Source organism: Ricinus communis, chromosome 10 (assembly GCF_019578655.1).
Source record: "Ricinus communis isolate WT05 ecotype wild-type chromosome 10, ASM1957865v1, whole genome shotgun sequence".
NCBI lineage: Eukaryota > Viridiplantae > Streptophyta > Magnoliopsida > Malpighiales > Euphorbiaceae > Ricinus > Ricinus communis.
The window spans coordinates 14,804,277-14,830,922 of record NC_063265.1 but is presented as its reverse complement, the minus strand read 5'-3'; the positions used below and the strand labels follow the sequence as shown (position 1 = coordinate 14,830,922).

Genomic DNA, 26,646 nt, shown 5'->3' with positions numbered 1-26,646 from the left:
AAACCATTTCTTTCCGAACAAGAAAAGAAGGAAAATTAGCTTTGCCTCTCATATAAAGACCCAGAAACTGCTTCAATAATTTCAGATCCCAATTTAATCGAAACATTTTCTTTTGCTGTTTATCAAATTCTCTCTATCTCTCGACCATGTCTAACCAACCCGAATCATCCGACTCGTAAGTATCTCTATTTCGTCATTACTCGCTACATTCACTTATGTTATCCACCTAATTTTTCTTATTCTTAATTTCAATTTGCTTTTTTTAAGAAAATATTTGGAAAGCAATAGTAACTTCAAGATTCTTGAGGTCTTTTTTGTTAATGGGTATTTGTTTTTGCTTTTGATTTTTCAGGAAGGGAACAAAAAGGGATTTTAGTACTGCGATTTTAGAGCGAAAGAAGTCACCAAATCGGCTTGTTGTTGATGAAGCTATTAATGATGATAACTCTGTTGTTTCTCTTCATCCTGAAACTATGGAGAAGCTCCAGCTCTTTCGTGGTGACACGATCTTGATTAAGGTTTTTAATTTTTAATTCTTCTACTTCTTGGCTTGGATTATTGTTCTGGGTTGTTATTGGATTTCTGATTATGTGTTTCTATACTCTGTTCTAATGTTCATTTGGATTAGGATCGAGATTTAGGGTTTTGCGTAGTTTGTTAATTGTTGTACAGAAGATCCAAGAACTGGATTTTCTTTATGTTATAGATATTATGGTATATGAAGCTATGTTTTTATCTGACTGAGGGTTTGATCACCTATCTGCTTTTTAATGGTACACTGTGCTGGTTTGCTTTGTTTCATGTTTAACTTGGGCACTGATTGGCCGCTTTTTAAATTGGAATTGGCTTTTATAGGGAACTTATACTGTTAAGGTTGCTTGTGTTCAGCTTGTGAAGTGGGTTTGCTTCTTATTTGGTTGTGTGAATGTTTTATGGAGATTATGATATATGAAGCTGTTTCTCAATGATTGTGGTTTAGCTACTGCCTATACGGAAAATTACTACTAAAATATTGTTGGTCTGCTTATTTCAAAGTTCAACTAAAGCATTGAATGAAGGCTGTTTACTAGACTTCAAAAAGAAATCGCCTTCTGTGTTGGTCTTAATATTGTTAATCTTGCTTGTATTAAGCTTGTGAATGCTTTTAATTAATTACTGCCTTAAGAATGTTATAAACCCATTTTGCTTATTTGCTGAGTGTATTGCTGTGTTGCTTTGTCATGTTTAGGGAAAGAAAAGGAAGGATACTATCTGCATTGCCCTTGCCGATGGCTCTTGTGACGAGCCAAAGATCAGGATGAACAAGGTTGTGAGGTCAAACCTGAGAGTTAGGCTTGGAGATGTTGTCTCTGTGCACCAATGTCCTGATGTCAAATATGGAAAGCGTGTGCACATACTCCCTATTGATGACACAATTGAAGGAGTCACTGGAAATCTGTTCGATGCATACTTGAAACGTGAGTTTATTCTGAAATTTTCATTTGCAAGCAGTACTTTAAGACGACCAGTCGTTGCATGATGCCTTTATCTTGTCTTTTATTTAGACTTTCTGCTTTAGAGGAAACTCTAATATCAATATATCCTTTGTCCTCAATTTTACTGCCTGTGCTGTTTATGTGCATGTTGGCACAAAGACTCACCAAAAGTAGTTACATGTTTCATCATAAGTATTTCCATCTATTCTTCAGATGCTGTACTGAGTTTTTACATATATATTTGTGTCTTTTCTCATTCATGCGTTAGTACTTGATAGTCGAGGAAGATTTTAATTTCCAAGTTTTGATATTACTTCTATTTTGACTAGAATTAGTTTCTATGAAAATGGAACTGTTTACTCTTCAATGCATGCATGTGGAAGTTTGAGTTGCTGATTCAAACAATTTTGGATCTATCTATAGAAATGACAAAGTTGATTTTTCCCAGGAGTATTTGGATTATCATATTTCTTTTCCCTTCCTAGAAAATAATATCTGTTACTGTTAGTTTTCCACTGTCCAAAATTTTTTGCCAACTCTTTGGAAATGTTGACTGCCTAGTTCTTAATCAGTGAGTGTCTTGGATTTGTGGTGTAGATCGCTTATAATTTCTAGTTGAGTTCTGCTCCTCTCATTTTGTGTGCATTACACTGAGCCTGTTGATTGATATCCGCAGCTTATTTCCTCGAGGCGTATCGCCCAGTCAGGAAGGGTGATCTCTTCCTCGTGAGGGGAGGAATGAGAAGCGTGGAATTCAAGGTTATTGAGACCGACCCTGCAGAGTACTGTGTGGTCGCCCCTGACACTGAGATTTTCTGTGAGGGTGAGCCTGTGAGGAGAGAAGATGAGAATAGATTAGATGAAGTTGGCTATGATGATGTTGGTGGTGTTAGAAAACAGATGGCTCAGATTAGGGAGCTGGTGGAGCTTCCACTGAGGCATCCACAGCTATTCAAATCAATTGGTGTTAAGCCACCAAAAGGAATTTTGCTTTATGGACCTCCTGGTTCTGGGAAGACTCTTATTGCCCGGGCTGTTGCCAATGAAACTGGTGCTTTCTTCTTCTGTATTAATGGACCTGAGATCATGTCAAAATTGGCTGGGGAGAGTGAAAGCAATCTTAGAAAAGCTTTTGAGGAAGCAGAGAAAAATGCACCATCCATCATTTTTATTGATGAGATTGATTCAATTGCTCCCAAGAGAGAGAAGACACATGGAGAGGTGGAGAGGAGGATAGTCTCCCAGCTATTAACACTTATGGATGGACTTAAATCCCGTGCGCATGTTATTGTCATTGGGGCCACAAATCGCCCCAACAGCATTGACTCTGCTTTGAGAAGGTTTGGCAGATTTGATAGGGAAATTGACATTGGTGTACCAGACGAAGTTGGGCGACTTGAAGTTCTCAGAATCCATACGAAGAACATGAAGCTTGCAGAAGATGTGAATATTAAATGCTATTTTCTTTTATTGATTGTTTCCTTTTCTATTTCTCCTACTCAGTCTTTGATAGAATTCCACTTCTGGGATTTTTTTTACAGGTTGATTTGGAAAGAATTTCCAAAGACACACATGGTTATGTTGGTGCTGATTTGGCAGCTCTGTGCACTGAGGCTGCACTTCAATGCATCAGGGAGAAGATGGATGTGATCGACTTAGAAGATGAATCAATAGATGCTGAGATACTTAACTCTATGGCAGTGAGTAATGAACACTTCCAAACTGCACTTGGAACAAGTAACCCATCTGCTCTGCGCGAAACAGTGAGTCTCCACGAGATGTTTTTATGGATCCTCTGTCACTTCTTTCAATGACTATCATTTTGTTAAGTTTCTAATTAAGGATATTTGGTCCAGGTTGTTGAAGTGCCCAATGTGAGTTGGGAAGATATTGGAGGCCTTGAGAATGTTAAGAGGGAGCTTCAAGAGGTATTTGCTTTTGATACATTGGGTTGCATGTGTTTGACTTGCATTCTGGACTATGTATGGCTTTCTTTTCTCATGGATATGTCTTGTCATTTGTGTGATGCAGACTGTTCAATATCCAGTGGAGCACCCTGAGAAATTCGAGAAATTCGGAATGTCACCCTCTAAGGGAGTTCTTTTCTATGGCCCTCCTGGATGTGGGAAAACTCTTCTGGCTAAAGCTATTGCCAATGAGTGCCAGGCAAATTTCATCAGTGTGAAGGGTCCTGAATTGCTTACAATGTGGTTCGGTGAGAGTGAAGCCAACGTCCGAGAAATTTTTGACAAGGCTCGACAATCTGCTCCTTGTGTTCTCTTCTTTGATGAACTTGACTCAATTGCCACTCAGGTTTGTGTCAGACTCTGGATGAATGATTCTGTGCTTTCAATATAATGGTGATCTGAGGATTTATCTAATACTTATTCAGTACTGCACACAGTTAGAGATTCTTAAGTTCCTACAGTTTGAGGATTTGTTTGGCAGGAAAGAACTATTTATTTTATTCATTGCTTCTTTCTCACTGTTTTATGCCATATTATGTAGAGAGGGAGCAGTGTAGGAGACGCTGGGGGTGCTGCTGATAGGGTTTTGAACCAGCTTTTGACAGAAATGGACGGCATGTCTGCAAAAAAAACTGTTTTCATAATCGGTGCCACTAATAGACCTGATATCATAGATCCTGCACTCCTGCGTCCTGGCCGTCTGGATCAGTTGATTTACATCCCTCTTCCTGATGAGGATTCACGCCACCAAATTTTCAAGGCTTGCTTGAGGAAATCACCAGTCTCCAAAGATGTTGACCTCAGAGCACTTGCCAAGTACACTCAGGGCTTTAGTGGTGCTGATATCACTGAAATATGCCAGCGTGCTTGCAAGTATGCTATAAGAGAGAACATTGAAAAGGTATGTTTTTCGTTTATATTCCCGTTATCCTGGTTATGTTTTTTGTTGGTTATTATTGTATATAATCGTGGGCACCTACATCTGTCTTGCAGGACATTGAGAGGGAGAGGAGGCAAAGGGATAATCCAGAAGCTATGGAAGAAGATGTTGAGGATGATGTGGCAGAGATCAAGGCAGCACATTTCGAGGAGTCGATGAAGTATGCCCGCAGGAGTGTGAGTGATGCGGACATTCGCAAATACCAGGCATTTGCTCAGACTTTGCAACAATCAAGAGGCTTTGGATCAGAATTCAGGTTTTCTGAATCTACTGGCGGAGCTGCTGGAGCTGATCCTTTTGCAGCTTCGGCAGGTGGGGCTGATGACGACGATCTATACAATTAGACAGTTATTTTCAAACACGTGCATATGTCATTTATGTTGGCCCTGTATGTGTATTTTTTTACATCCATACATGTAGTTTTAAGAATGCATGGTTAATTTTATTTCTGCCCAAGTTAGTCTTGGGTTTTTGCCTGTGGAAGACACTGGCTATCCTTAAAAGTTGATAGAACAGATTCAGCTATTGGTTAGTATGGATGACCTTTGAAATTCAGAACATTCCTCTTTTTAAAGTAGTGTGGATTTTTATAACTGCATATCTTGGAATTTTGAAGGATGTGATGGATGATAGTAAATGGACATAGGATTGATCACAAAAGCCTGGCTATCCTTAAAAGTTGATAGAACAGATTCAGCTATTGGTTAGTATGGATGACCTTTGAAATTCAGAACATTCCTCTTTTTAAAGTAGTGTGGATTTTTATAACTGCATATCTTGGAATTTTGAAGGATGTGATGGATGATAGTAAATGGACATAGGATTGATCACAAAAGCTTGTGTGTTCTGCTTGCAAAAAGACGCGTAGATGATAGTGGAGGCCTAGATTTTGCAATCCTTCATAATGGTTAAAGCTTTAGATTGTCTTGGCGGCAGGAATTAACAGGCATAGATTTCCTTGGAATTATATTTTCATGGATGTGGAGTAGGGTGAGCATCTTGTTGGTATGTAGAGATGCAAATAAGCTGAGCCGAGCTTTTTAATGTTCAGGCTCGACATAGGCTCGATTTGCAGATGCTCCTTTTTGTATCTATAATTGAATAAAAAAATTATAAAAAAAAATTAGAGAAAAATCGAGATTGAGCTAGAGCTTGATAATGTTTTATATTTTAGAGTTTGAGTTTGGCTCGTAATTAGCTAGATACTACATATAAATGAGCTGGACTCGGGATCGACTTATTATTAGCTCGGTATTTATATAAATGAATAAAGCTCGAGCTTGATTTCAAGTTTATTAAACAAGCTCGATTTTACCAAGAATGTAGTTAATTTTACAATTATAAATAAATTATACATAAAAGTAAAATATATGTATAAATTCAGAAACTAAAATAGTCAAATTAAATTCTTAATAAAAATAAAAAATTTAACAAACTCTGTAAAGACAACAAATAAAATTAGAAAACAATATGTCACAATATAAGTGATATAATTCAGCTTGCAATGATCTAAAACTTTTGAAAACGCTAAAAATAATGCAATATTATTTTTGCAAAAAGCGCTAAAGATAAATACAATTCGCAAAAAGCAGTAAAGATAATAATCATTTATAATAGTTTTTACTCTATCTATAAACTTCGTATTAAGCATATTGCAAAAATATTTACTCATGCCTCGTTAATTTACAAATGCATAAATTACAATTTTTCGAATATCTTTAAGCATTTAAATATATATGCTTATTCATTCAACACTAAAACTACATAGTTTTGTAGTAAGATAATGTAGTTTAGGTTGATTTAAGTTACCTATATCATATATCAAAATTACATTATTTTTATACATAATTTTTATTTTATTGTTTTACTTCAATTGATTTAGGATAAAAAATAAATTGGTAAGATATTAATAATAATTAAATTTACGCAATCAAATGCCAACTTAAGTAATAATGTTATTAAACTAACACTTGATTAAGTAACACTAAAATTATTAAATTAGAGAATTTCCAATGAAAATCTAATTTGTTGGTATATATATTGTTATTTTAATATTAATAAAATTAATAAAAGTTAATTTTTAGTTAAATTTTTAAAAAAGTTTATTTTAAAAAAATATGTTATTTTTAATTAATTAATTATTTATTAAATTAATTCATAAGCCAAGCAGAAGTTGAAGAGCGGCTCGAATTCGCTGCAAACCCGAACTTGACTCGTTACTAGCGAGCGAAATGAAAGCTCAAACTTTCAAGCGTTTATGATGAACTCTGAATGATTCTTTTATGTACTGCTAGGGCGATGTGAGAGCTCAGCTCCAGCTATTTAATTAATCTTTTTTTATTTTATTTTATTTGGTAGTGTTAGAATAATTAATTGAGGTGTCAGGTAGGGTTTCCTGTATTGCTTTTACGCAAAGACAAGCAAAGGGTACCGTACCGGATCGGATGCACGCACGGTCTCTTCTACAATGATGGCTTGGCTTCTACTTTGATCACACAAAATATGGTACATGGCTTGGCTTGTGTTTCTTCCTATTCTACTATTTCACTTGTCTCAATCTTTTCACCCGTTTAAATTTAGATCTTATCAGGGCTAATAACTATTTTGAAAGTACTGGTTAGTGAGAAATGGAACTGAGAGCACCACAAGTACCTTTCTTTATTAGCTAATTTTTATTTTTAAATAATTAAGACACATACTGTATTTTATAAGTAAATTTAAGAATATGATTTTACTGCAAGTTCTGTCCATTAATATACACAACAAACAATATTAAGATCTACTGTCAGACTTAAAAAAAAAAAAAAAACAAATAAAAGAAAAAGAAACCTCATGGTAAATTGGTAATAGATGTCCACTCACAATGAGCTGTGTCAGTCTGAAGAGGGAGCAAACTACGCAGAAGTTCACGTCTGATCTGACCTAATTACATTCCTTGGGATCGGTGCTGAATTTCTATTTTCCTTTTATATATATTTTCTTTAATTCCTCAATAATGTGGTTCTAGAAGGCTGCAACTGCAACTATACTTTACAAGTAATTGCAGTTTACTTAAGTTTCTTTTGAATTTAAATTTACATTCCATCGTTTCTGTTCTCAATAAACTGATCCTAATTTATGAGAATTTAATCTTTTTCGACTTTCTTAAAGAACAAATTAATAGTAGGACAAATAAAATTTCCACGATAACTATAAAGTAATCCGATGTGTATCACTTGATAATATAGATTCTTGTAGTTCTTAATTCCTGATAAGAATTCTTTTAAAATTGCAAGCTCCATGTGCAATCTGATAACGAATATACAACCTGGACATGGTCATGGTCGATTCTGTGTATACAACCTTTGTGTGTTCTTTGTTTTGTTTTGTTCTTTTGTTCTTTTTTTTATTATTTTTTTTGAGTTGACCCTGTGTACAATCTTGAAAGGGTCCTGAGGATGGTTCTGTTCATTATTAACAATGGCAGACTTTCTGGGGTTTTACTAGCTTAGAATGATCTTTTGATATAATGTGTATGACCGATTCTGAGAGGTCCAGAATTTGATGTAACTTGACAAACTGTAAGAATAGCTCACACCTGACAGCATTATTCTGCTATATTCACTGCACTTCTCTTTCTCACTACTTTACTTTTTGCGTTGTGTTGCAGAATTTGAGAGTATATAACATATGCATCACCAACTATAGACGTATCCATGTGCACGTGTGAATCCTTTTGTGCTTAAAGCTTGGAAAGCTTTAATCGGTTCGGAATTCTGTTTCGTGCTGACTAGAAATTAATAAACAGACAAAGACGTTTTCTAATTAAAATTTCGAATTTAAATTTTAAATATATAACTATGTTAAAATTTATTAAAGTAATAATTTACTACTTGTAAATTTCTAGTCCGACACGTTTTAAATTGCTTTATATTATTAAAAAAAATAAAAGAAATTAAAAATTATTGAGGAAAAAGATGATAAAATGACTACAAATGTGAGATATGATTAATTCCTTGGCGGTTTCCTTAAGAATGCATGCAGATAATTTTTTTCCCAAATCCCTATTCCTGTATTATCTTTATTTCTGATATAGGCCTTTAATAATTGAAATGGCTGGTGACATATGTATATATAGCTCTTCAATAATTAAAATATTATAAGTTATCCATCATTATATCTATGACACCATGTGAAGGAAGAATCTTTTGAAAGTTTGAGTTGATTAGAGCAATCCAACGATGGGGATTAAATGTTAGCTAAAATTGAGAAATGTAGGAGATAAGGAGTCATGTCCCTGAAAATTAGAGCAAAGAGCAATTGAGATGGAGTGGTTAGGAATAGGATGATGATATAATAAGACATGTTTTAGAATTAGGTAATAGTACTTTTGATTAGACTAAGCTACTTTTTGGGAGACAACCCCACATGTAAAATAAATATAAAACTGAAGATTATTAGTGAGTGGAGTGGAGTGGAGTGAAGTGAATGAATACTCATTTGGTAAAATTATAATTGTCCTTCCACTTTTAGGCCTCTCTTGTCAATTGGGTCCTTAACCCCAACATAAGTGACCCCCAAAACCTCATCTCATAAAATATCATCAACATGGTCAAGATTCTTTCAATTCATCTGTTTGGTTGTCTTTTTTCTTTCATTTTTTGGGTTACATTATGATTCTTGTTCTTCATCTTTTTAATTTAGATTACTGAACCTTCATTGTATTTTTGAGCAAAAAATGATTTTGAAATTAGATTAGATTTTTAAAAGGATTAGCATTAAGATCATTTAATTTGGATTAAATTATTCATGCTAATTGATACAATGCATATTAAAAAGTGCTCAAGTAGTTTATAATCTTTTGTAAATTTTCATCCAATTATTTGTAATGTCCAAGTAGAGATATGATTCAATTGTTTCGGAGCTAATACAAAAAATGACAAATATTTTAAGTTTCAATACTTCTTTATACATGTCACTAAATCCATTCAAAATACAGGTTGAACTATGTTTGATTGGATTTAAATTATTCTAATCTAGATCTAAGTTTATTCTGATAATTCAGTCTAAAATTTTGACTAAGTTCAATCCTTAAAAATATTATATTTTTTAGACTGTTAGCATACTCAGAAGGAAGACAAATCCATAACTGATAACAAATGTCATTATGCAGTCAGGGTTGCCAAGAAGAATTCTTTAATGTCATTTAACTTATTGTTTTCACATTAAGAGCTTCTACATATATAATGATTTTTAGAGATTGACTCAAGAAGTATATCTATTTTAACATTTACAGCAACATAATATAATCTATATTATTTTGGTATTATTTATATCTAGAATTAATTTAGAGCATGTCAGGTAAGTATTTTACGAACCGCAAAATACTCCTTCAAGAATTCTAACACACCTACCTACCCAAAATTAAAATAAAACTTACTTTGAATGATCACAAAATGATCATCAAGAATGAAGAAAATTGGGGTGCTTCAAGATGACCCATAAATTAATGTTAATTAATTGTCAAGTACCAATAATTGGTGCATGGCTCATCTAAATGTGGATGAACTCACACCTACCCACAAACACCTGAAAGCTATTTGATTTTACATGCTATTAATATGCTTATAAAAAAGACATTTAGTTTCAAGAATTGGGTACAAAAAATATCAAAATTTTCATCTGAATTATTTATTTAAAACAAGATGATGAAGTAGCTAGCCCCATTCTCATTTAACTTCTTTCACCTTTATTTTTCCTTTTCAGAATTTTATTTTTGTTTGAAAGAGTTGGGGCACCCACTATAGGCAATCATCAAATGCCTTAGAAATAGGATAATTGGAAACAAGAAAACATTAATATATCAAATCATATCATATGCACAAAATAATTTTTATTTTTTATTTTCAGAAAATCATATATCATGTACACAATTGATCTTAATAATGGTGATAAAGCACATCATATCATATCATACAAGTGGATATCAATCATGCCCATGGGCATTCCTATTACCCCACCATATATTACTCCTTTTCTTCTTGCTATTATAAAATCTCTGTAAACTTTTTGGGGTCCCATTTAACCTAAACATGACACTGTAATGCATCCAACGATGCTGATCACTGTATAAACTTGTTGCTCATTCTCATACACATAGTCTCACTTAGAAAATTTTACCCTTTGTTTGAAAGCAAAACAGTAGACGAACGGAAAAAATGAGAGGAAAATAATGGAGTGAAAAGGAAAAAGAAAGAGACGTTATTACCTTTTCTTTTTTTCTTTTGCAATGTTATTTTCTTCTTCTCCAAACGAGGAATAAGGAGGAGAGGAGGTTTCCATTTCCTAGAAAAAGAAAATCTGAGAATATGGGACACCTGACAAGTGGTTGGAGAAGATAACCTAAAAATAACTAAAAGGAAAGAAGAAAGAAATTGCTCATTCTGCCATCTTTCTTTCTTTCTTTTTTCTTTCTAAAAATTAAAATAAACTATTGTTGCTATTTTTAACAAAAATGTGCTTGTATTTTTGTAAATTTTCAACTCATTATTTGTATTTTTTTTAAATAAATGATGGTATGTGATACACCGGCCTAAAATTATTGAAGATAGCTGATAAATTGTTTATTTGGCTTTTTTTCTCTATTTTACTTAATCGAACATATTACAATAATAATGAATTGCACTTCGACTCGAAAAAAGAGTTAAATATTATTTCAATATTTATTTTTTTTAAATTATGATCTAAATATTTGTTTTATGTAATTATCTTTTTTTGTTGAATTAAGTATTTATCTATTTCATTCTTATTGTACCTTTCATAATAGAATTGAAAAATAAATATATCTAATTTATAGTGAAAATTTAAAATAAATATAATATTTAAATATGAATATTAATTAATATAGTTTCTTTTTTGGGGAGAGGATTTTACTTTAATTTTACAAATTAAAAAGAAGAAAAACACATACACTCATGATGAATTAAAGAAAAAGACAACACAAAATTTGAAATTACTTGAAACCACATTATACCTTTTTCTTTTTTGAACCTTTTTCTTCATTTTCTTTTTCTTCTAACAACTTGGTTGGCTCTCTGCTTTTGTTTCAGTATGTATAGCTAACCCGCACGTGCATCTCCACGTGGAAAGTTATGAAAGGATCCTAACATCCAAGCATTTGTTGTCATCAACAATTTGCTAATAACTATGTCACGGTTACATCTTTGTTTCAAACCATTGTCAGGATCGCACGTGTGTCCTCTACTTACATGGGTCCTATTATTATTTTACCTTATTTATTGCTTTCCCCTTTGAGTCTTGACTTTCATTCTCCCTTGTGATCATTTCTTAAACATTACTTCCATTCCATCATATCTTTTCATGATTTTGATTCATCAATTAATACCAACACTACATAATTCAAAAGCTTCACTAGGATTACCTACCAAATGTACTCATTCTATTTTATTTATTTGTCTTTTTTTTTTTCAAAGAAAATTTAGTGATATGGAATAGGACAATGAGCTATACTATGAGGTTTTATATTTATTATATATGTAACACGATAAATCTCTATCAATAATAACGAATAATGGAAAAGTGATTTGAATTTAAAACTTTATAATTCTTCTAATTGAAATAAGTAATTTTATTATACTCTCATTAATTTTTCTTTTTAATTTATTGTACATAGACTATACAATAGATAAGTTATCTCCTTACACTTGTGATAAAGACAGAAAATTCGTCTAATATGTAAGAGAAGATTTGAAATCTAAGACTTTTCCGGCTCTAAAGAATGATAGCTCTCGCCACTCTGAGCTAGATCTCAAAGGGATTGAATTCTTATTCTTTTTAACATAACATATATAGTTAGATTTTAATTGATGGGACATTAGCTATGGAATGAGAATTTTCAGCTAATATAAAGTGTAATGGTTAGTTTGACACAGAACATTTTTTTTCTTTTTAACCAAAGCATATCTTTCCTTTTAAAAGAGGGGAAATGCTTAGAATGCTTGAAATCCCTAATAATAGATATCCAAAAATGAAATTGCTTAATTTTCTTGCGACTGTTACTTATAAGTTTGTTGGAGTTCATTAGAGATATAAACTAATTTGTAGTATGCGAATGTTTGTTGAGTTTGAAATTGTAAATAAATATATGGCACGCTTCGTGTAAAAGAGATATTGTGAAATATTACTTCATATCAATTGTGAACGAAAACTTGTTTGTGCTTATATATTTATTGGATCACTCCATCTAATTACACTAACTGAATTTGGGTTGAACTTTAATACGGTATTAAAACTTCTACGATTAAAAGGTTTAGAGTTCAATCCTTGATTGTAAGTCTATTCTTGTTTATGGTTTAAGTCCAATGAAGATAGAGATACAAACTATTCTTGATCCCTAATTTGAGAACTTAAACTTGTGGATAAAATGGTGTTTTCACGGATTTAAGATTATTTCAATCAAGAGCTTGCAATGAGAAGGTATCTTGGATTAACAACTAGGAATTAAGGTACTTAATTTTCCAAATTCAGGCACCAAGTAGATGGGCACTTACAAGTAAATGCTCTATTATTTTCATATTTAATGGAGAGGTTTTAATGTAAAAATAGAATTCTAAATTATTAAACAGTAAATTTATTTTCATCTTTTAATATCTTAACTTCAATTTTTACAATTGAGAGAGAGATTATCATGTCGACTTATAATATTTTTAATATACATATATTTAGAGTTAATTTAAAACATATCGGATATGAATCTTACGAAACAAAACAGTCTCTGATTTGCAACTTTTAAGGGAACATAAACTTTCAAGGAGTAAAAGCTGTTATATTCTTATTATTTGCATATTTTTCCGAGAAAACAAAATCATCAAACGACTAATCTAAAGGGTGATTAATTAGCATTTAGACGATAATGATGAGGAGGGGAGACTGGGGGAAAAGAAAGGGGATAGAGAGAGAGAGAGAGAGAGAATGGAGATGGATATGGGACCCAAGAGGCACATAAGAAAAGAAAAGAAAAGAAGGAAATGGGGGGGGGGGGGGGGGGGGGGGGGGTTGCACGAGGGGCAATCGAGTGTGTAAAAGAGAGAAGAAGCAGAAGCAGTATAGTTGATAGTAAATAGAGTCCCCATTTCTCTGTGTCTTCTTTCTTACTACGATTCTCTCTGTCGGTTGCTGACACTTTTTATTTTTCTTTTTTCTTTTTTCTTAATATTAAACAACATCTCACTCCCAACACATACAACCCACTTCTCTTTCTTTTTTAAATTTCCCCTCCTTTTCCATATATATCCTGCAGGCTAGCTACCCTCATATACAGTCTCACCCACTTCCCTTTCACTACTATATTCCTATTCATATTAAAACCACTGCTCATCTTCATTTTGTTTTCACTTAACAGAATCATATAATTGCTGCATCTCTTAGTTTCCTTAACATTCTCTTTGCTTAAACCGCGAGTAATTTTAAAAAATTTAGATCTAAACCTGATTAGATGATGCGAATAGTAAAAAAGTGTCGACCTCGTTGGAATATCTGATTGCATTCACTGATTTTTAATCTTCAATTTCTTTCTAAGAGAAAAAAATTACAAATAATTCTTGACACGCGATCAGAGTAAGATCTAAAATAAAAAGAATAACTAATTTGAGTGTAATTCATAGTAAAATAACTCTTTTTTAGAATTTAAACTTTTGATGTTCTTAAGTTATAAATTAGACATTCAATCGTTATTACTATTGTCTAAATTAACGGGGATAAATCAACTATATCGCAGAGTTTTTATCTTGGTACGTTTTGTGGTTAATTTAACTATATTCTTGTTAATGAGTGTTGAAATATATTTTTTTCTTTTCTTTTTTTATATATTTGAATGAATTTTAGATGCTCGATATATAGAAATCAATATGAATATTGGGTATTCAAATAGTGAAATAAGGTTGTACAACCTAAAATAGGTTCCATCTTTATTCCATCATATCAAGCTTGTCGGGGATCTTTCTTCCTGTTAAGAGAAAACCGAAACCATGACTAAAGAAGTGGATTTTTTCTTTTTATTTTTTTATCCTTCTGGTTTGTCTATTATCATCTCTTTTTTTTTTTCTCCCCCCTACAAAGTCAATTTTTGGTTAATTGTTCTTTGAAAATTGTGAGCAATGTACATTTCTTCCAAATATGATTTTATATAGCATCAATTTAATGCTACCCTCATTCACCCACAAGAAAAGAAACGCAATTTAATGCTACTTCCAAAACTTTTTCTCTGTTTTTTCTAAAAGGGCATTTCATAATTCTTTGAGAAAGCTATGATGTGTTAACTATATGAGAATGTCTTCTGTATTTTTATATTACATTGTTTATAAAAACATATTTTAGCATATAAAATATATAAAACAATATAAGAATAAACTATATAAATCAATTTGACACCAACAACACTATGGAATAAAACATATATAGTGGAAAAATAATACCTTTTTATTCGAGTGGAAAAACATCAAATCATAGAGCAGCCTTTTGAATTTTACCCTTTTTTTTTCTTGTCCATTTTAAGCCTATTTAATTGACTAAAAAAAATATATATATATATATATATATATATGGACTGCTGTTGAAACTATAGATGACTTAAAAGCTGCCATTACGAGTACATAATCATGTTACATGCTTGTAAAACTCTTGTCCACTATCTCACAATAATTGCAAACTTATATGATGCTTCCGTTTGCAAAACTTTAATGGTAATATTTGTTTTTCTTGTATAAGTTCTGTGATTTCATGTGAAAAAAGAAAAGAAATATGTAGTTTATAAAAATTCTGCTCATATTAATAAGAATCTATCGCATTTATAATGGGAAATATTTAAGCAAATGCCCGCTCATATTATATGGTCCGTGACTCATTATTAGACATCTAAAATATAAAAGGAAGAAGTTCCAGAAATAATTCAGAACCATATATTATAATGGCAAGGGGTCAAATTATACATTTTTTAACGTGATGCCAATAATGAGGTATTAATAACGATTCCGTTTGATCCCAACCGCTGATTATTGTTATTTTTGGTTGCCCATAAAGAAACATTAAATCTAAAAAGATGGTGGGTTTTGAGGACACTAGGCCATAGAAACAATACCTAAAAAAAGAATTGGAGAATGGACGTCCAAACAGAAGTAATTCAAATAAAAATTAATGGAAGCTTGCTACTGTCTGGGGTACCCTTAACAAGGTTCCGAGTTGATTAGATTTTCTGAATAGGAAAAATCATTTAGAATTTGGAGGGTAGGGAGCATCCGAGCATAGTAATTAATGATTGAGGGGGGCACTGTATGTTTCTGAATTTTCCATAAATATATGCACTACTTTTATTAATTTGCTTTTAATTAATATATATATTTCCCTTTTGATTACTCCCATTTTTTCTTTCTCAGATGATGATGAAAAGCTTTATACCTGCAAGTGCCTACCTTGCTTTCTTAGTTTTCTCAACCCACCAAATGGTTTCACGATTTTTGCAGAGAAAAGTTTTAAGTTACTGCTCTATGTGGCATTTAGCAAGAAAAAAAAAAAAGAGAAAACAAAAGTAAACAGAAAGGTAAACATATATCTGAGAAAGCTGTAATTGTATATAGTTAATTAACTGGCAAGAAAAAGACAGTTTGATGCTAAGAACTTGACTACTGCACAAAAAGCAGCATTTTTCCTCTGTTAGATGAAGAGTTTGCAGGAGTGAAAATGTTTTTTCCCTTAAAGTAATAAACTATAATTATCGTTTCAGTAAGAAAAGAAAACCTACCTTGAGAAATCTGCTAGCTTAATGCCTTTTATTTTCTTCAAAATATTGGCCTTCCATGTCCCAGCTTCATAGTAGCATCTTAAGGAAAAAAGAAAATATATCAAAAGAACAACAAAGTGGGAGAGAAAGAAAAGAGAAAAAAGAACAATGTTAGACTAAATAATTTTGAAGTTTTCTTTGCCAAGAAAATGGAAGACAAGTAGAAACAACAACAGGAATTGCTTGGAATTTTGAGAAGAACGATAGATCTAACATTAATCCATATCGATCGACAAGCCGAATCCATAATTAAAAAAGAAAAAGCAAAAAAAAAATAATAATTAAGAATAAATGATAGTTTCTTGATGAAATTAAAAGGAAACCTAATGATTTCTAATATATTTAATTACACTCGCTCATATAAATACATAAATTACCAACAAAATATTATATATATATATATATATATATATATATATATAAATATAGAAGCTGCAACTATCTAAATTTAATGAATTTTTCTTTTCAGGGTTCTCCACGTTCACGCTCATGCCAACAAACAAGCATGGCTATGCACCGGCGGAGAATGTAGAACTTGGCCCTTTGCTTCTTCACCAAATGGCTACATTTCTGACCGAACGATCTGCAGGGTTCGCATACGTGCTGGCGGTTATTAAAGCTCGAGTTTCTTTCTCTATCAGACATTGTTGAGGTGATCGAGAGAGGTGACCAAAGAATTGAGCTGACTACTACTGAGCTAGCTACTATATACTCTATTCCTGTTGTCACTGCAATAGGAGCAACTGCATAGTAGCATATGATGCAGTAAATATATAATAAAGGGTAGAGATGAGAGGCTGATCTATTTATAGATAGAGAGGAGATTTTTGGGTTTTGGGTTCTCTCCACTGTATTGGCATTAGGTATGGTCTGTGGCCATTGTAACCCACCAGCTGTCAGGAGAGAATGGTGCAGCATATGAAGACACAGTATGAAACAATGTTCCTGCCCTGCCATTTCACCTCTCATATTAGAAATTCGCCTAGGCCCCATATCTCTTGTTATTAGAACTTACACATATACTTTTTACCATTCTTCTTTTTTCTTTTATATATACACCTATATGACATAGTTTTATAAAGATGTTGTTTCAGTCCTTTCATTTTCAATGTTCAAGACCATTAAGCCACATTCCAAATTGATATAATCATATAATTTCAGTGTCTGAACTGGACCGAAATTGACCCCAAATTACTAAAGAAAAAAATTGTTTAATGATCTGACCTGATTAATACTTATTCATGTGGATGAATTATTTTCTTTTCTTTTTTTTTTTTTTGAAAAAAATTGTCTCATATAATCACATTTTATAGTGACTATGTATGTAAATACGCATTATGGATCTTTCTAAAAATCTCTGGCACACGACAGGTATGAGATTCAACACACACGTTCCTCATGACACCTTGAGCTCTGCTTTGCTCAAAATGATGGCAACATTTTGGACACAGCATTGTTGGTTGCATTACATATGATTGTAGTTGGTGATCCTGTGGGAGAACAGCCTAGTTAAGTGCCTCTTTCCTTGTCTTAAACAAGACCAAGTCCTCCTAAGGAGGCCCTAATTCTAGAGTTGTTGTTTTTTTGAGTCCACAAATGTTGTGAACAAAAAAAAAGAAAAAAAGTGCAAATTAATTATCAAATTCGGTTCCGGCACAGTATGGATATTGTCCATTACTTGGTGGCCAAAAGATTTTCCAAGGTCAGTGGCGGCTTCAATTATAGAAATGAGCATGCAATTGAGACAAGGGTTGTGTAGATGTAATCTCCGAAGCTATCGTTTTCAAGCTAAGAGTAGATTTTCTTATAGCGAATCAGACTTTGGGATCGAGGAAATTAAGAGATAATGACTCTATATATCATCACATAATCATAGTCCAGTGATTAATTATTGCAGTGCCGCAATCACACTTGGAATCTTCCTAATTCAGGAAAAATACATAAAGTAAAAAGTTGACTCCTTGATTGATTTCGCTTTAAATTGTAACCAGCAACAGAGCTTAGCAAGATGCTAGGTATTCTAGTCTGTGTTAGAATTGTCTTTTCTATGTGAATAAAAGAAAACTACAATGGTTAGCATTAAGGTGGTATCATGCACGACCACCTTTTACATACATATTGGTAGGATTGACATCGATCTTGTAGTAATTTTATATCACTTGTAGTAATTTCTTACAGTTTCATAATATTATATATTTTTTAATAATTTACACTATTTACTGAGACCCAAAACCAAATTTTACCATTTCGCATCCATGTTAAGTTCATTTCCCTAGTTTGGTAGATGACAGCTGGGAATATAAATCTAGATCAAAGAAGTCATAATTGAAAAAGATATAATAAAAACTAAGAAATTATTCCAATGCATCAAGTTGGGAAGCAAGAAAATGTTTGGCTCTCCAAAACAATTCAACAACATAGATTTTGGGTGTCTGATTGTCTGTTTATCACAAGGGTGGGGTTTATTTATAATTTTTAAGGGCATGAATATCTATATATATGGTTATGATTCCATTAAAAAGTATTTTGAAGGCAGAGTTACACAAGATAGGGTTGTGTGTGTTGGTGGGATATATACATATATTAGAAGTGTGTCTGTTGAGTTAGGGGGGGGATGTGTATGGTTAGGTTAAAGGTTTGATGATGATGTTAAAAATTGGGATGATGCTGTTTCTTGTACTATTGCAAAAGGAAAGTCAGGTATGCTGTGTATGGGGCCTGCCATGTGCAAAAGGCAGCCAGTCTTTAATTTTAGTCTTTCTGGGTCTTAGAATACCTTTCAATCGATGGGTCGCCATCTCTCTCATCTACATATTATTATTATTATTATTATTATTATTATGCTATCATCTTTTTAACCTCTTCAGATAGTGTGCTTTTAACTAGTTTCCCTGTGCATGTTCCTCAAATCTAAGTTCACGTGTAATTCTTGGTTGTTCCTTCAGTAGACCTAATGCTGCAGGTTATACTATAAATAGTGACAGAGTGTCAATCCTAGTGCTTCTAGCTTTTTAAATTCATTTGTAAATCCAAAGCTACCATCTGAATTTATTTGTCCTTTCAGAACTCAAAGTCTGTTTTTGCCTATGGTATGAGAAAACACGGATTTCTTTCTTCTGCTGGGCGTTAGCTCAAGAACTTTTGCCTGTCGTCTAAGAAGAAAGAAGGGTCTCTTCTAAATTGATGGGTTGAAACCGAACCTCGTTGGAGGTCTATGGGCATATACTGAGAAAACCTGAAAACTAAGCATATTTATTGGTTTTAGCAATTGTCAAGGTCCTACCACAGAAAACATAATTCCAATAATGAGCCTTTTGTTTAAGAGGAAATGTGGATATCTCAAAGGCATCAAGCCTGTGGGCTTAAGACCCCAGGCTCAATTGACCTGCCCCCTGACGAATCCTAGCATGCTAGTGAACGGGTCTGGCTTCAGTAAATCAAAATTGCATTCCAGGTTCTGTATTTTCCAAGGATTCCTATGTTGATACTAAACCTTCATTTCAAGTTCATTGGAATATGAATTCTTTTCTTTCTCCGCTCTAAATAAATTTGAGCAAGGCTACTTTATCTGTCGTGTTGTATCACTCTAATCATTGCCTACAGTTTACTAATTAACTTTCTAAATAGGCAAATGAGTCTATAGTATACACACCCAAATCAAATCTCTGCAAGCACTATCTAATATTATTTAGACTTTAGTTAGTTACAACATATATGTAATTAAATATATCATGCAAAGTATTTCGTTTTAGCCTCCTACAAATTAGCAGCTGTAGAACTAGGTGGTGTAGCAGCAGAAGCGACCCGTCGTCCCCTCTCTGACCGGCTATTCTCGGCGAACTTAAGGCTTCCTTGGTGCAACCCTTTCTCTTTCTCTTCTTGATTCCATTCCGAGGCATAATAATACTCTTCGCTACATTTCTCCACATTCTTTGTTGCAGGCAAGAACATGCTACCCCATTGTGGAAAATGCACAAGTGTCACAGGTAACGTACAAGCAACTATCATGATTCCCATCAGAGACAACCCAGTTGCTGTAGTGTATGTTGAGCTTGTAAAAAACAAAAGCTGAGTCAACCCTGACCCAAAATTGCCACCTGCACCAGTGAGTCCTGAAATGATGCCTAAAGAACGACGAGAGATGAAGGGGATGATACCAAAGGTAGCGCCACAGGCGGCTTGTGCACCCAAGGAGAAGAGGATCATGAAGAGGACAGAGAGCGGGAGAGAGCTGACTCGGCCAAGGCATATGCAGAATATGCCTCCTAGTGTTTGCAGGATGTAAAGGTTCCAGAGGCGGCCACGCATTCCAAATCTGCGGGCGGCAATGTCAGACATGAGGCCACCCATAGGGCGAGCAAAGATGTTGGCCATCCCAAAGATTGCGGCTATGGTGCCGGCTGTGCGGAGCTTGAGGTCAAATCTATATGGGATATAACAAAACCATGAAATAGAATTGAAAGACATTGTAGTTTTGCCATATGTAGGACTAATAGTATAGTCTACCACCAATTCTGACCAATTTCTTAACTATATCTTAAGATTATAAATTCAGCAGAATACAGATACGAGCTGCGTCAAATGTATTTCACAAGTTCACAGGCCAAATGGGACTTGCATATATTTGACATAACTCGCATCTTGCTGGCTTAAATTGATACCTTGTAAAAGATATGAATTATTTCAAGATTTGGTCGAAATTCCTGATAGCCTAGACTATTACCCTTATATGTAATTAACATGATATGATTTTAACTGAATCGGTTAGGAGAAAAGGGAACCTGTCAAAGAAGTATTCTGCAATAACATTGTCAGTAGTTAGTTCCACTCCTAATGACATTCCATATAGAAGGAAAAAGACCCAAGTTCTGTAATTTGTTATAGCATACCATAGGACCTGTAGAAAAGGAGAATGAAAAAATCAATCATCAGATGTGAAAATGAGTTTAATTACAATACTATTGATTTTCTATAGTGAAATCTTTTGACCTCTGAAAACACTTGGACAATCCAATACCACAAAAGTCTTGTTTCTTTTCAAAGAATCTAAACATGTTAAATTGGCCGGCTAAGTTAGTATCTTTTTTACTTTTTATCTAAGCCTGTTAGAATCTAAACACTTAGACACGTCTGGGGCCATATTATATTCAAATTAAGGATTCATTAACTGTGCAGATATGCTTTATTTTAAATAAGTATTTTCTACATAGACCTGCTATACAATTTTACATTGTCCGAGATAGATTTTTTTTCTATTAAATAATTGTATTAGCTAGGTTGTGCTATATCCCCTTTCCTAAAATTTATCATTAATTATGTATTACTATTAAGTCATCAGTTTAGCAGAAAAGCTTTATAGAGTTTGGGTGGAAACTCAGGTTCGAGACCCTATATGCTCCTCTACCATGATTAAAAATAAAAAATTATTCACGTATTCCCAAATTAATGAATTGATGTCTGAACTTCGAATGATAAACATGGATGCTACGTTATAATTCAAATTCTAATTAACAAGAACAGCCTTTTATATGGAGATACTGACCTTAGAAAACTTATCCTTGGGAACATCCCCCTTCTTCTGCAAAGTGCTAAGGTTACCATCAGGTAAATCTTGGCCTAAACTCAAAACCAGAATCCCCATAATCACATGTAACCAACCAGGAATAAAGAAAGCAATCCTCCAAGCAGTAAAAGGTGTAGCCCCAGCTCTTTTAATTAACTCATAAAGCAAAGGCATAAGCAACTGAGTAGCTCCACCCCCCATATTACCCCATCCAGCAGCAGTTCCATTAACAACTCCAATAATCTTACCATTAAACATAGTGCTCATCCAAAACTGGCAGGAAACAAATGTTGCTAATGAAAATCCAATCATGAATCTAACAGCTACATATCCTCCAGCAGACGACACGAAAGTCATGCAAAAAACTGTGGGTGCAGAAAGCATAATAAGAAAAGCACAGGCATAACGTGGACCTAATAGATCACAAGCTGCACCCATTACAAGCCTAGAGAAGATACTTCCAGAAACAGAAGCAATCCCAGCATTGCCTATGTCTTTCTTTGTCAGGTTAAGGTTGTCTCTAATGATGGGAACTAAAGGAGCTGCTGCGAAAGTTGAGACGAAGCAAGTGAAGAAGGAGAGCCAAGAAAGGTGGAAAGTGGTCATGTGTGGATTAGCTAAGGATAAGAGATTGAACACTTTGGCTTTGTGTTCTGAATCCACCGGAAGTGAGAATTTTGCAGTGGTATCTGTTGGGATTTCAGGGTCATTGGTTACTGAAAAAGCAAAGGTTTGTTCTTTGCCTGAAACACCATGCATAGAGCTTCCTGGAGACATCTCTTCTGTGCTAGCCATTAACTGGTAAGGCTTAAAGAGTTCTTTACCTGGTTGTGGGAATCCCAACAATAGAAAGCTTGGATTATATATACCTGTTGGACAAATTTTGGTAGGGGCATATGGTATTGGAAATTATTTTAGTAGAAGATCGAACAAATCGTAGATTTCGCCCAAGGAAATTCATATATTGGGAATGGTATATCAAAATATAGATACATACCCCAAATATAGGATCTTATTATTTTAATTTTCACTTAAACATTCATATTTCATACACCATTATAAATATTAGTCATTGTTAAGCCAACCTATTGTGAAATATAAAGAGAAGTAATCATAAACTTATTAATATGAATAATTTTGTTAAAACTAATTAAATAATTAGTTTTCTACGTGTCATGTTATCATTTTATTCACTTATGTTTTTGTTTTATTTTTAGTTCGTAATTATAATTTTATTTATGTAATAAATTATTAAACTAATTATTTTTCATATAACAAAATATAATATCTAATATTTTCATATAAATAATATTGGTTTTAAGAAAGAAACTCACTTTATAAATTCCTTTTACATTTAAGTTTTAGAATTAATTTTTATTTAATGTTAATAATAATTTTTTTTAACAACAGTATGATTAAAAATCAATATTATCAGAACCGATCCATGTGAAAAGTAATTTGAAATTCAATTGGTTTAACCGTTGAATCAATGATTAAACTGTTGTTTTTAAATATTAATTAATTAATTAATAATTAATTATAATAATAAAAATAATTTTAAAAAATTATATTCATAATGTAGATGTACGTACATTAAACTCAAAGTCCAAATTTTTTTACCTTATATAATTTTAAATTAATAAATAATTAATAATTTATTTTTTTATTAAAAGACGAATATATCCTTTATTTACTAATTTAAGATAATATTAAAAGATTTTATAAGCTTTTTATTTTTAATATTTTGACCCAGTTGATTTATTATCATTTACGAGGCACTCATAATTTATAATGAGTCTTTCGAATTTTGACGAGTTTTAACAATTTTTTTATTCATTTAAATTTTTAATCGAAGTGATCCTTCTTCTTTATGTATGACGGGTTGAACCGGTTCAACCAGCAGGGCGGTTCTGTTTTGATAATACTATTAGAAACTCGCAATGCTTAGTTGTATACATAAATAAAGAAAAAAAATGGTCCTCCAACTTCTTTTCTTCTTCTTTTGTTGCAATGGTCCATCAACTTTGATACGAGCCATGATTTTCAAAAGTTATAAATGGGAATAAGCCTTTCTCTTTTTCTCTTAAATCAATTACCTACTCCATTCTGTCACCACAAAGTCAAGGACCCTTTACTCTTCTCTTCATTATATATATATATATATATATATATATAAACTTCTATTCAAAGATTTAGTAAAATGACATTGACAAAAATAATTATCATATAATGCCCTTAACCTTTCACTAATTCTGAAAGGCTGTAAGGGTGTTTGCTTAGGATCGACAGCGGTTATTAGAATTGTCTTGTTTCATTTAGAATAATTATACTTTGCCGGATTCAAGCAAGAAATCTTTTTTCTTTTCTGTTTGTTTGTTGGTGTGAAATTAAAGAGAGAAAAATCATCCAACAGCATATGCTTTAACAACTTGCTATATTATTTCTTGCTGTTGGCAATGTCTTCAAGTTAGCTGGCTCCTGTATTTTCAGTGTTTTTCTGATTCTCTGATCACTCTTTACAAGAAAAAAAAGAAAAAGAAATTACACTTCTGTATATATATTTTTTAATACTGTCTTTAAATACTGCACTTAATTATTGAATGTGTCACAGGTAATCTGAATGTTCTAAACTTAGATTAATACTAAATCGTTTTAGTATGAGTATTTTTCAAAAAATAATAATTTTTAAATAGAAAATAATACATAAAAAAATATTTTTATATGTTACATATCTAACTGTTTATACACGTAAAATCATGAGAACAATATTAAAAATAGAATGTTTTTTGTATCATTATTATTATTGTCATATCTCAAAGGCCATTAGTTTAGAAAAATGAAAATGAATAATGATCAATTGTCATCATGGTGATCATAGTATTGGCATTTAGCCATTTGTCTGCTTCACCTGTCCAATTCCAGACTCCATCATATCAACTTTCTTTCTTCTGCTTTCCTCTTTAGTTAAGGGGGTGTTCGGCTTTAGTGTAATTTTTAGTGTTAAATAATTTCCAATAACAAGAAGAAGAGAAAGGAAAGAAAAAAAAAAAAAAAAAAACTAGTTACCCAATTCTGCTCTTGGCAACCACTCATCAATCAATCTGTAGCTGCTAAAATCTTTAAACATTGAAAGATTGAAGACATCTAGTATTTTCAAGGAATTAGAGGCCCAAAACAGGACAAGAAACCCATTAAAAGGTGTAAAGCCTCCACACTGACAGGAGCTTTAACATAAATAAAACTAAGAAAAATATTATTAAGAAACAAAAACAATAATGATTGTGTTGTCCATATACATTTGAGGAACGATGATGGCTGGTAATGCCGCTTGCTAATACTGTTTCTGAAATAGAGATTTCTTTAGTAGAACTTTTTCTTGCTTGAGGGAAATTGTGGCAAGTTTGAACATGGGAATGTGGGAGTATAAATTTACTTCATTAACACTGGAGTTGTGTCTTAAACTAAACTATAATTAAATATTTAAAATTTACTAAAAAAATATTAAATGGGATTTAGTCTATAAATTCAACTGTAGAGTAGTTTAATATGCAGGAGCATTTGACATAATATTAACATAATTCATATCTCAATTATGAGTAAAATATAACATATAACATATATAGTTTTCCATAGATTTCATTAATGTGACAATGAAGACTTAATCCAAGCTAAATGTCTCTCTCAAAAAAGAAATCGTAGAAAAATTTCTGTTCAAGAATTAATACATTGAACTCTGAAGAAGAATTAATTGCATCCACTGCGTGTTTGCGATCCATTTCAAAAATGACCGGAGAGTGAACCCATAAAATAGGTTCTCTAAGAGCAGTAGCCTAGCCACAGCTTCATAAACTGCTATTAGAGAGAAACATCCGGAGAAACCAAACAAAAAATAGCCCCATGTGGTTCCTGAAAACACAGCCAATTGTCGCGGTGTCACAAGTTGGCTAGTGCCAGATGCTATTAGTAGCACAGAACGTAGGATGCGAGGCAGTCCAAAGAGTTTAGTACGTTCTTTAGGTGCTCGCCTATCCTGATGAGTTCAGAGGAGAGCGAAATCCAGTAGCGTCCTAAAGGAATATCACTTGACTTCGGAAATGCAGGAGGCCGAGCTGCCACACCGGCAATGCCACTGCATGAGAACTCTGAGCACGTGAAACAATGCTGATTTGAAGCAAACACTGCTGCGTCCAAGTTGCACTTCACAGTACCCAGTCTTGGTTTACTTCATTTGTGGCGTCTCAGAGCACGAGCTGGAGCAAATAACAGATGGAACCTTCTTTTGTGTGCCCCCTCCATTGTTGAATACTATTAAACACGGTAGTAACTGAAGATGAATGAAACGAGTGCCATAACTGGGAATTTCTTTGCTTCCAAGTACTGTCTGGATTTGGCATTATTGTGCACTTGTTATTCTTCAAGTCGGTGATAATCCATGCAACACAGAATTATTAGGCTTTGGCAAGAAGGAATTTCTTCTCTCAAACTGTCATCCCGCAGTCCATAATAAGAATAAGAATAGATGTTATTCTCAAACTGTCATCCCATATTGTTTAATAATTATGTTTCATTTACTTGGCGTTGCATATTATGTAATTCGTTAATTCAATTCATTAATTAAGATTTACCTTGCATATCTATAATTTTCTTTTTTATCCTAATGGCTGAATATATTATCAATGATTTTTAGAAGTTATTTTATAGTACGCATACTCATAGGACTGGTTTATATGTACCTGTTGGATAAACCTTTGAGCATATGTTAATGGAAATTACTCTATTAAAGAACAAACAAATTCATTTAAGATGCAATTCTATCTGATTTAAAATTTAGAATTTCTTTTATATAATATATAAAAATAAAAAAACAA

The 26,646-nt window shown here is 32.9% G+C and overlaps 3 protein-coding genes across 3 annotated transcripts; 1 reads left to right on the top strand and 2 right to left on the bottom strand.

The window, feature by feature from the left end:
* LOC8284495 (cell division cycle protein 48 homolog) lies at positions 1 to 4,956 on the top strand. The gene is made up of 9 exons (XM_002519456.4): positions 1 to 175; positions 353 to 518; positions 1,229 to 1,457; positions 2,152 to 2,918; positions 3,017 to 3,238; positions 3,332 to 3,403; positions 3,507 to 3,788; positions 3,984 to 4,343; positions 4,436 to 4,956. Exons 1-9 carry the CDS (start codon positions 147 to 149, stop codon positions 4,724 to 4,726), a joined length of 2,418 nt encoding a protein of 805 aa, XP_002519502.2. The 5' UTR covers positions 1 to 146; the 3' UTR covers positions 4,727 to 4,956.
* An 11,635-nt stretch (positions 4,957 to 16,591) lies between these two features.
* LOC8284496 lies at positions 16,592 to 18,165 on the bottom strand. The gene has a single exon (XM_048369972.1). It carries the CDS (start codon positions 17,206 to 17,208, stop codon positions 16,681 to 16,683), a length of 528 nt encoding a protein of 175 aa, XP_048225929.1. The 5' UTR covers positions 17,209 to 18,165; the 3' UTR covers positions 16,592 to 16,680.
* Positions 18,166 to 19,875: 1,710 nt separating this feature from the next.
* Positions 19,876 to 22,729, bottom strand: LOC8284497 (high affinity nitrate transporter 2.4). The gene is made up of 3 exons (XM_002519458.2): positions 21,758 to 22,729; positions 20,997 to 21,112; positions 19,876 to 20,638 (listed from the first exon to the last, which is right to left on the bottom strand). Exons 1-3 carry the CDS (start codon positions 22,571 to 22,573, stop codon positions 19,972 to 19,974), a joined length of 1,599 nt encoding a protein of 532 aa, XP_002519504.1. The 5' UTR covers positions 22,574 to 22,729; the 3' UTR covers positions 19,876 to 19,971.
* Positions 22,730 to 26,646: the final 3,917 nt, after the last annotated feature.